Source organism: Rhea pennata, chromosome 8, assembly GCF_028389875.1.
Source record: "Rhea pennata isolate bPtePen1 chromosome 8, bPtePen1.pri, whole genome shotgun sequence".
NCBI lineage: Eukaryota > Metazoa > Chordata > Aves > Rheiformes > Rheidae > Rhea > Rhea pennata.
In genome coordinates this window covers 24,207,132-24,218,872 of record NC_084670.1, presented here as the reverse complement: position 1 = coordinate 24,218,872, position 11,741 = coordinate 24,207,132, and the positions used below count along the sequence as shown (strand labels likewise).

The window sequence follows — 11,741 nt, the reverse complement described above, 5'->3', positions numbered from 1 at the left end:
AATGTATGTTGATATCTTTACACACTTGAAACATCCAGCTTTTAGGAGTCCCAATTCTATTAAACATTCACACAAATATTTTTACATACCACTTACACCACAACCTTGGAGTGAATCAAAGAGAATACTCCATTGGACAAATTGTGCTGATCAGTACAATACTTAGATATCTTTGCTATAACAGGCTTCAGACTGTCTCACATTTGAGTCTACCAAAAAAAAAAAAAAAAGAAAAAAAAAGAAAAAAAAACACACAGCAGAAGTATTATCTTCTAAATGCTAAATATTTTTAATGCTTTGCCAAATTTTATACTTTATTCAATCTCTCGTTCTTTGTATGCCTAGAGATTCTATTGCCTTAAATGAGAATATGACTATTTTAAAATGTGAGGAATGCAAGACTGCAAGGAATACACTCACAGTTCATTCACTAAGCAGGGTGAGAGTATATGTTTCTACATATATTGAACTGACCATCTTAAATGTTATTTTAGCCATATTGTTGCAGTATTGGACACTTACTGTAGCACATTATTCTTTTCATGATTTGCAAAATACATGTTTGATCCTATTCATATGTAGAATACTGTTGATACTGGTTACATTTTCATGCATAGGTTATATCCAGTATTTTCGACGCTCTAAAAGTTAAAAAGAAAGAAAATAATGAGGACATTCTCAAATCCATATATTAGAAAAACAAGGAGTCAAACAATGCCTTTCTATCATGCTTTAAAAAACATTTATTTGAATAGCACATTAACAATACATTTTGATTTTTCTTCTTTGTAAGGCTTCAGAATATATTCATGCCATATTTTTCCCGCAGTCTGAAGAGCCCAAATTCACTTTTTTTTAAATGAAGGATAAACTTTTAAATAATGATACTGCTGCATAAAGGGCTTTTAAGAAAAATAGCTATCATCACAAAATGATACTATGAGAACAAGCAGCAGTAAGTATCTTAGAGTGAATGATGGAAATAGCATTCCAAATTAGTGTAATGCCTGTCTTCTGAAAATTAGGTCACATAAATGTTTGGTGAGGCTCCGAACAATCTTTTTTGTCAAGGCTTGACTAAATTCAGAATTAACCAAAATATTTTTGTTTTTCCTCCCCCTTCCCCTTTTAGGCTTCTCTATGTCTATATATGATGTGACATCAAGAAGCATTTATCTCAGATGGCCCAATTTCTCAGGAGCCTCTTCCTACAGAGTTACAGCAGCTCCTGTAAATTCTGTAGGCCAGTCATTATTGGCTCATTTTAGTGATGTTACCCTTAAAGGTACTCTGACATCATTAATTCCCAATACTATTTATGTTATACAAGCAGAAGCCATTGACAAGAATGGAGTTATTCTGGCTGAAACACAGATTATGCAGTCAACAGGTTAGTAAGAAAGGCTTTGGGCAGTGTAATTTCCATTGACCTGAGTAGGACTTGGATTTTACACTGGGTACTTCATTGTACTTTTAAGCATGGATACCACGTTTGTTGAAGCCTTTTGCTCGTTCATCTGTTGAGTTCAGTATTGGCATAATTAGCTCTTCTTCCCCTCTGTTTTTTTTTTTTTTTAATATATGTGTTTCCCCGAGCTGTCATTCACTGCTCACACAATCAGACTGCAGCTTGCTGATTCATCTACCCTGATTTTCATTACAGATGCATATATGAATCTATATGCATTTTTCAGTAATGACAGTGAAAAATGGTATTTTGGTTTCATAGCAAAGTGACTCTGTAGCATGCAAGTCATTGATGGATATCACATGAGAATCTACATAAACTAAAGTCCTTTTTTGTTTCGTTATTGAAATGCACTTGAAAAAAATATTGTTGAAACTCCACTTTTAAAATACTTTAACTGACAAGTTTTTGAAATAGACATTATTTTTTCTAGTAGAATTTGTATCTTCTAAAAAGAGTAATTGAATTGCAAAAAAAATTTAAAATATCAATGTTTATTCTGATAAGCTCTTGCTATCTTTCTCATGGGAGAACTGATATAATACATTAATATTTTTTAATTTAATTCTGATACAAATCAAATGCTATATATTCTCTACCTTGCTTTTGGGCAAAGAACTCCCTTGGGCTCGCATAAAATTTTCCTGCATAGAATGTTTTATAAATGGTTATTAAAAACAATATTTAAAAAGGAAAAAAAGCATAGTGTAGTAGCTGACAACCGTCTTAAAGATAGTAACAGACAAATCTGGAAACATTTTGTAGGTATGGTCGTACAAAATACATATTACCATTTTCACAAACGGGGCAAAAGAAAATGTTTGAGTACAGCTAAAAGAGAAAATGCTTGGGTCTAAAATAGCAAAGGTAATGCTCATGACACTGGCAAAAGTCTGAAATCTCAAGTTAGTTGCCTAGCTATGAAGATGTTTGTCTCAAGGTGCATACTGACATCCCAAATTCTTTTTCACTCCTTTTCCTAATTTTAGTTGGGATACACTTTCATTTTTACCTTCACTTTTCAAGTCTTTCACAGTCTTGCAACATGTAGGCTTGCTTTATATATGCAGATTCTATGCATATCTATGAAAATCCTGATCACTGAACATAAATCGCAGGTAATTAAGAAGCATGCCCCCTTGTAGTAACTTTTCCGATACACTCCATTCTTTCTGGATGGCCTGTAGCATAGGGCATTAGAAAAGCATTTAACTTCAACATTTGATGTGTCATGTTACTGTATATCTGATTAGACCTGCCCTGAGCAGAGGGTTGGACTAGATGACCTCCACTGTTTCCATCCAATCTAAATTATTCTATGATTTTGTGATATAAAAATACCTATGATACGCCATCCTACTTCAGAGTGCTCTGTATAAACATCCACTTGTTGTCGCTTATTATATAGCTAGCTGGCTAGAGAATAATATAAAAGAGAGGCCTCCTAGTGCAATCTAGGTTAAATAGTGGTCATTTTCAATAGTGTTTTCTAAGGTACTGAAAGATTTGTGTTAAAAGATGAAATGAAAGTTGGCCTAGAACACTCAAGACCCCGTGTATTTTGTTAATTTAAACTTGTTTCAAACCTGCAGCAGGATCATTTGGGGAATGCAATGTCCTGTGGTTATTGTGGGACAATCCCAATGAAGTTAGTAAAATGCCATAAAGAATGATTCTGGTCCCTTTTTCATCCTGTCTGTAAACATTTCAGCCCAGCAGTTGGTCATTAAGCATATGAGAGATTAGAAAAGAAAGAAAGAAAATTCTAGTTTTGAATTAGGAAAATCAAAACCAACTTGCATCTGTCAGCAACATACAGAGAGGAATGACCAAAAAAACTTATAAAATAGGAAAAGTTTACAAAGCTGCATCCTCCACAGTACCTATCATATTAATTGATACACAATCTTTCATCTTGAAAGGCAAAAATGTGGTCATACCAGTAGCAGATTTTCCAAGAGTTCTCACACCTTACACAGTTTTTCAACAGTCACAGCATTCCAAGCACTGAAACTTTCCTGAAACAAAAGTCATCATGTGTTATATTATTTAACTTTTTTAAATCACATCAAAATTTAAATTTAAAATATTAATAGAAAGTATGGACCATTTTTTCTTATCAGTCTCTGAGCAGTGCTCAGTAGAAGTACCTAACTTCAGCACGTCTATTGGTATGTCCTTTCTAGCTCCAGACATACCTGTTACTGACCAAGCTTATTCAAAACTTAGCAACAGTATCACAGTGGAATGGAGAGCTGTTCCTGGGGCTACTAGTTATGTACTAACTGCTGGAGATGGAGATTCCTTCATTGAAACTATAGTTACAAATTCACCAGGCACAGTGACAGGACTGAAAGCTGCTACCCTGTACAGAATCACCATCAGATCTATAAATTCAGGCAGAAGAAGCAAACCTTCACCTTCAAGAAAAGCAAAAACAGGTGGATTTTTTTTTCCATTTAGAACACTGTAATGTTACTATGATTAAAGCATTCATAGCGTATAAAATTTTATTTTTTTGAAAACACTTGGAACAAAACAAACAGTATAGCCCACTTGTGTACCAGTACTGATTTATTAGAATGTTGTATTTTAAACTGTATGGAGCAAATTCACCTTGCAGTTTTTGAGAACTAGAACTGGTGTGTCTGACATAATGACCAGTACATAAGCCTGAATGAAAGTTTATTTTGTGACTGTACTTAAGCTAAGCTAAATGTTTAGAGTTTATATGAATGTACAGATTTTACTTCAACAAAAGACACAACTTGAGAATGGAAAGAAAGGAGAAATAATTCAAAGATAATAATACAATGTAAAACTTAAGAGGATAGGAAACACAGCATGTTCTTCTTCATTCCTCTACTTACTCAACTTTAGTGCTTTGCTGTATGCTTTGCAAAACTTGTAGTATCACAATGGATGTACCAAATCAGTTTCCTTTTCTATTCTGTCAGTCTTGCATTAATTTATCCTTCTGTTTTTGTTATCAGTAAATTTGTCTCAAAGAGTTGGATGGTTGTTGTTTCTGTGCTTGTATGTGGAATTTGGTTCCTTTAAATATATTATTAAAAATCCAAAGGCTTAATCAGTGTTCTTTCTCAACAGTCCTGGCTGCACCAATCCTGTCAGTAAGTTCTCCAAGTTGTGACTCCATTGCGGTGAGCTGGAAAGCTGTGTACATGGCAGTTGGATTTTCTGTGTCCCTCATAAGGTCAGATGGTTTGGGCAAAATGCTAAAAGAGGACACCACCACCACCTCCTTGATATTCACAGATCTAGACCCAGGAACTCTATACTATCAAGGCATATGCCTGGAACGTCAATGGGATGCCTGGAGATGATTTCACATATAACCAAAGAACAAGTAAGAAAATTTTTGAAATCAAAATAAGCATACAAAGGCACACCAGAAAGTATATGTGTATACATGCGACTGTTATATTTTTCATTGAACGTTGGGTAGATTTTCAGCTCATAAATTTTATCCTCACCTCAAAGTTCATGGAAACTCTGATGAGATAGCTAAATTTGGTGAATATAAGGCAAGTATACCATTAACTACCACCAAAGTTTTACATGGAACAGAGCTGGCTAACGATTAAATAAGCTGGAACTGATTTAAGGATTTTTCTGTGAACAACAAATACTTGTATTTACAAGTTTTCCAGCTGTTACACCGTAGGTCCAAAGGCACCAGCAGATGTTCAAGTAGCTTTTAATAGCGGCACTTTAAGAGCTATTGTTTCTTGGATGCCAACAGAAGGAGCTCTAACTTACAGTGTGATAGTCTCCAATAGACTCTTTAAATTGAAGCATAACACATCTTCTACCTCCTGCATGGTGCCATCACTCCAATGTGGATCAGAATATTCCATTTTTGTCATAGCACATAATGATGCTGGATCCAGTAAACCAACTGTTGCAGTAAACTTAAGAACTAGTATGTGAACAATTGATCTTTATATACTTATGATGTTTTGATACATTTTTAACTTCAAAGGCAAATGAACCCATTACAACTCGTGAGTGCTACTCAAGTAGTTATTTTTCCTGTTGTGCACGAACTGTCTTGTGTATCTTCTGATTTCAGAGATAGTAGTCTAAACTTTCTTCATATTTCTGTGAGAAAACTGGGAATGTATGCTGTTGGCTGAACCAGTAAGCCTGCATTTTCCTATTATCAAAAGTACCCATTCTAACGTCAATTTCCTGAGTATAAAATGAAACAAAACACTACAAAATCCCCACCAATTCCCACCTATGTCATCTCAGTCACAGACTGGGAGAATCTGTGGGGAGAGAATAGCTTCGAGGACTAGGCTGAGAACTGCTAGGCTAGAGCCACTTAGAAAGCAGGTCACAAATAACCACTTCCAGCTAGAGTTGCCCTACAAATTAAGATACAGTCACAGGCCATTCTCTTGTAGTAGCTTTATAAGGACAAACGGTTGCTACTGTCAGACTTACCACCGCTGCCATGTCAGAGGGTATTGCTCCCTGACCTGTTGGAAGAATTTCACATGTGAGCAAACTTTAAACCATTTTTGTTAATACATGCTACTTTAAAGACAAAGTATTCAAATTATTGAATGTAACCTGGTTCATTTTGACCTCTTGTTGATATGAGTTAGAGATACTCACATAAGCAACTCAGTAGATCTAATGTGATGAGAGCCATGAGCTGTAATCTTTCCACTCAAAAGCACTTCAGCTAGATGATGCATCTTCTAAGAGTAGTGGGCTAAACTGTTAGAACTAGAGAAAAAAGGGGGGGGGAGAAAAATGTTATTAAAACAAAAACCTTGGATTTGCAATTCAGTGTGAAATTCTGGGATGCCACCAAACAGGAAATCTAAGCAAAAGATCAGTATATTCAGACACAAACACAATGAGTTTCATACCAGTATGTACGGGGTTTTCATATAAAGACTTTCAGATGTCAACTGCTGTTCAAGCTAATCTGCCAAATGTCATCCAAAACTACAGCTTGGATGAGCATAGAATGTACCAATTCCTTTGGAATACTGCCTAGTGACTGTTGCTCACAAGGGCTCCTTAAGCAGATCTTTTTCCTGTAAGGAATCAAGGTAGTATCTACTTTGTTCTATAAAAATTATACTCACTGTTCATCTAAATGTAAATAGCATTCTCTGTAAAGCAAGACAAGTTGCTGAGTAGATAAATTCTATCTATCCCTCTTATTTTTTCCTGAAGTATAACTTAAATGACTTAAGTATTCTAATTCTTTCCTATCTTTTTTAAATGTTTTCAGTTCCTTGTGCACCTGGAAATATATCAGTTGAAGAGGATGAAACTGGGAACCTGTTGGTATCATGGTCTAGCATGAATTTTGGTCATTATTATGTGTTTTTTGTGAAAAGTGATGATGGCTAGGAAGTGCACTGCAACACATCCCATACTCAGTGCCATTTCCAGTCAGACTGCAGCTTCACCTATTTCATTAGTGTCTTTGCATATAACAAGGCAGGGCAGAGTTCTTTAGGTGATGTATTCAATTACACTGCTGGTAAATAACAATGTATTCTTGCAAATTCATTTCGATCCATTAACAGTATTATAGTAGAGCTGACTGGACATTTTTATTGAAAGATAATGAATTATACCTCTATTTTTATTAACTTCTTCACTAAAACACAGAAAGATCAACAGAAAGAAATGGAACACTTCAAACTGTAGTTGATTTTAACTTCAGTAGTCAAATGCAACAACATGCTTACAGACTTGAAACTAGTTATCTGGCAGTCTTAAACATCTTCATAGTCTGTTTTCATATTTGTAAAATGAAAAGATAACCAGTTCAACTGGAAATTGTGAAGGATGTGAAAGTTACTTGGATAATTTCTAGATGCTTTTGAAATTTTAAGTCACGACAATACATAATACAAACATACATCTGGAGTTTGCATATAGCTTTTTTCCTGTAAGCTAATTAACAGCTTATTTCAGATTGCCATTGCCCCTCAAGTATATAGAGACTTATCAGCACCTATGCAGTCAAATGCCCTCTTTTGAAGTGGAAGGAGGGATACTGGATTAATTCAAAAAGTTTGGGATTAATAAAACTGTGTACGTAAGACCTCATTGGAGATTTAAGATAAAAGGAACGCATATAAATGAAAAACTGCTTAGTTTAATGTCAACTTTCAGTTCACCTCAAAGTTTCCATCTCTATTGTGTCTCTGTTTTTAGCACCTTGTTGCCCCAGTGACTTCAGTGCCGTGTTTGTGCCGAGTGGCACGCTGGAGGTTACCTGGTCTCCTGTCCGTGGTGCTGAAATGTACGAAACCAAAGCTGCTGACGGCACTGGCGCAGTGCTGTGCAGGGACACAGCCACAGCGTGCACCTTATCGGCTCTACGGTGTAACACCCAGTATAATATCACTGTTTAGTCTTTCAGTGAAGTCAAGGGTGGCAATAAATCATGCGCATCTAAATATGTGGCAACAGGTATTATGATCATTTTATTTTCCTCAGCAGAAGAAATAACTAGACACGGCAGAGATTGATGGATTAAAAGCATTGAGTGCCAAGTTACTGTAACTGGTCATACTTTCAGGATATTTTTTTTCCATTGTTAAAAAGATACCATAATCAAAGACCTAAAGAAGGGCTTGGATTGAAAGCTGCTGAATGCTTCAAACTTTTGAAAGTCAAACTTAGAGTTCAATTTATTTGTGTATTCAAAACCTTTAGGTTGTCAGTTCTGTCAAATGTTCTAAATTTTCACCAGAAATAACCATTTAAGAATCACATGCTATTCCAAATTAGCTTGTCTATCCTAACTAGAAGTTACTATTCATGTATATTTTATAAAGTATGCATAAACAAACTATTTCTATATTGTTAATATAAAATCTTTCAGCTCCTTGCAATCCTGAAATTAAAAATATCTCAAAAGACACTCTTTCTGCAATCAGCATGTACTGGCAATCTAATAACGATGAAGCTACATATATCATCCCTGCCAGAGGAGAGGCTGGATTGTGGCACTGCACAAGCTCTGGAAACTCCTGTACCATAATTAATCTTCCCTGAGGATCTGTTTTTTCTATTAGCGCTATAGCAACATCACCAGCATGACAGAGTTTACCAAGCTACAGCGTCCCTTTAGAGACAGGTAAGTGGCAATTATATACAATGGAAAATATTTAGCACTATGATATTACAATATTTATATGTCTCTCTCTGTGTTTTGGCTTTTTCTAAATTGCACTCTCCGCACTACTAGATGGTATGTCCTGTGCCTTAATGTATGTGTATATGTATACAGGCAAGATAAAGAAGGATCATCTGGCAGGCGCATCATACTGAGAAAACGTAGTACAACCAAATATAATTTGTTACAGCTAATTATAATATAGCAACACAATCCACTAATATATTGCATATCCTCCTTGTCAGCACTTTGATTATTATCAAGAGAAGCACTGAGATGATGTCCAGATCAAGAAACTAAACACTATCAAGGAAAAGATCAAAGCACATCCTACCACCATTCATACTGCTAATCTCTTACCCCAGGCCTATGCCACTTACCGAAACAATTCCCAGGCATGGTTCTGGATTAACATATGAACCAGAATTCATTTTTAACAGGCAGTTTGACTGTGGCCATCTTATTTTGTAGAATAAAAAAGTTTAAAAGGCCATTTGACTTGAGAGGCAGTCTGAGATTCTGATCACAGATTTTATTACGATCCTGATGAACAATCCTCATGAAATAATTGCAGGGTAATAACTCTTGTAAATAAGTTGGTCTTATCTTGATATTGTTTATTAGATGCTTACCACTTTGCCAAAATAGTCAAATGTTTTTCAGTGTGCAAATGTTTGCATGAAAAGCATGCAAATTTTCATACCTTTCCTCTTCATCATGTATTGTTTTAGTTGCAGTCCCTGAAAATAGCTTCAGTTTACCCAGTACAAAGGAGAATTGACTTCTCTATTTTTTTGTATTCCTTTTAAGCTCCTTGTTGCCCTACTGACCTGACACTAACTCAAGTGACGCAGTCTGTAACAAATATCAGCTGGTCTGTTGGGATGGGTGCACAGACATACCTAACAGCATTGGAGTATCCAAAAGGACAGGCAAAGTGTCACACTCTTCAAAACTATTGTCTCCTGGGATGCATCACATGTGGCACCAACTATACACTATCTCTGAAAGCAATTAGTGAAACTGGTTTGACATCCAGTTGCATGTATCAAGGATATTCTTCCAGTATGTAAATAATAAATGCAATTGGAAAGGAAAAAAAACCAAACACATTACTTTGCATGTTGTATTCCTCTCACACAAATAGCGTAGCTGACATTAAATAGTTAATAGACTTGCTGTTCCCTGTTTGGATTAATTTCACATATCACTTAAACCCTGTTCTTGTAATTGCGATCAGGTGGCCATATAAATTTTGACAAGCACAATTGCACAATTCAGTTTTGGAGCCCACAGGTGGATCCTAGTGGCTCTAAGTAGTCCTAATGACTCCACTTTCAGGAGAGAGCAACAATATTCCAATGTATTAAAAAAAAGTTGAATTCCAGCTTCACAGTGTGCGACTGATAGAATATTTTCTTTTCTAGTTCATTTAAACAGTTATTTTGGTTTTCTGTGAGAAGTTAAACATTTCTCATTGAATTGTTGGTATTTAGGATGATAGTAAAACTTGCTCTGAGAATTTACAATGCATTGTGAGTTTATAAAATATGCCTACTGATATCTGGCTTATTTTATTAGGTGCTTGCTGTCCTTCTGGGGTGAAGCTATACAGACTTGGCAATAATGGTACCAGGGTACACTGGCGAGCTTCTGAAAAAATGACATCTTACAATACTGACCTATATGGCTCAAAAGGCAATTTCACCTGTGCCCCTCACTCAGGTCTAAGCCACTGTGGTATCACTGAGATACCTTGTGGGGATATCTACGCAGTGGTAGTAACTACAGCTACTGATAAAGGGCCGAAGCTTACACTTTGTCCTAAAAAAATATATTCAGGTAAAACTTAAAACTTCTTTGAACCATGTAGTTTTGCCCACACATGCTATAGATTATTCAAATGTCTATAACCTCTATAACTAGAGGTTATGCCAGAATATGTAGTGTGGAGCAGAACTTGTCTGGCCTCATACTGACCTCCGCATAACGTTCGTAGGTGCTACCTTGCAAGGTCTATGACAGCACCACAAAAGTATTTAGCCCTGGGTGTGTATTTTTTTTTCTTGAATGTAGTTCTTGCATAACGATGGATTGCTTTTACCTGCACAGATGCTTCGTTACTAGTTTATCAACAACCTGGCATAGTGAATATGGTGAGGTTAATTTTCAGTTGGGATACTGGTAGTTAGAATACAGAAGCAAATAAATGAGGATTTGAGGGTTTTTTTTGGTTTTGTTTTCTGATTTGTTTTATGTTGTTATTGTTTTTGAATATAGATACAAATCAAGGAACTTTTGTGAACCACTCCTACACAATTAAGTGGTAGATGTTTTAAATAACAATAGTTTAAAGTAGTAGTGATTTCCCTGGGAGTCCTTTCCCAAGGTATAAACGTAATCCATTATAAAACTAATACCATCTGATAAAATTGCAGTTGTGTAATATGGACTAAATTCTACAGACTACTAATGTTTTCCAGCTTACAACCAGATACCTAACACTCATACTATTGCTTCATGTCATTTCAGTAACTTGTTCTGGAAGCTCTCTTGGAATGGGTAAGAGCATATAGCACATTCAATTCCAAATCCATAATGTTTATAAAACATGTTATCATCATACAATCTTAAACTCCAAATCTGGTATGAACAGTATATACTTGATAGTCAAGGCTTGTGTTAGTGCTATGCAGTTTCCCATCCTGCCATCTTACAGTGTATCATTAAAAAAATCTTGTTACCTATATTGTGGCCTGTATACTATCATGCTATTCTACATTGTTGCATGATATTTAGTGTTTAGTATTAGTTGCACATAACAAAAAAATTGTATCTTTTAAAGGTTAGCCATTTAGCCATCAGGTTTTTCCCTACCTGAAATTATCTTCACTTCTGAATTCTGTTACAGTGATTTATAGAGGAAAGAGAAATGCAGAACAACATCTGTAAATGAAAATTCTGTTTCAGATAAGGAGGTAAGTGGAGAGTCATGATTCAAATTAGAATTTACTAATCAAACTTCTGCTGCTATAAATCTCTGGGACTGGAGGGATAAGCTTCATACAACTTGTTAAACTTGTTAAAATCCAT

General features: G+C 35.5%; 1 protein-coding gene across 1 annotated transcript; it reads left to right on the top strand.

The window, feature by feature from the left end:
• The first annotated feature begins 393 nt into the window (after positions 1 to 393).
• Positions 394 to 11,600, top strand: FNDC7 (fibronectin type III domain containing 7). Its single transcript, XM_062581647.1, is given in 13 exon segments — positions 394 to 439; positions 1,133 to 1,390; positions 3,655 to 3,909; positions 4,577 to 4,760; positions 4,762 to 4,835; positions 5,154 to 5,411; positions 6,744 to 6,998; positions 7,682 to 7,939; positions 8,355 to 8,609; positions 9,459 to 9,713; positions 10,230 to 10,490; positions 11,181 to 11,210; positions 11,560 to 11,600. Coding segments are annotated over 13 exon segments (2,430 nt in total).
• Positions 11,601 to 11,741: the final 141 nt, after the last annotated feature.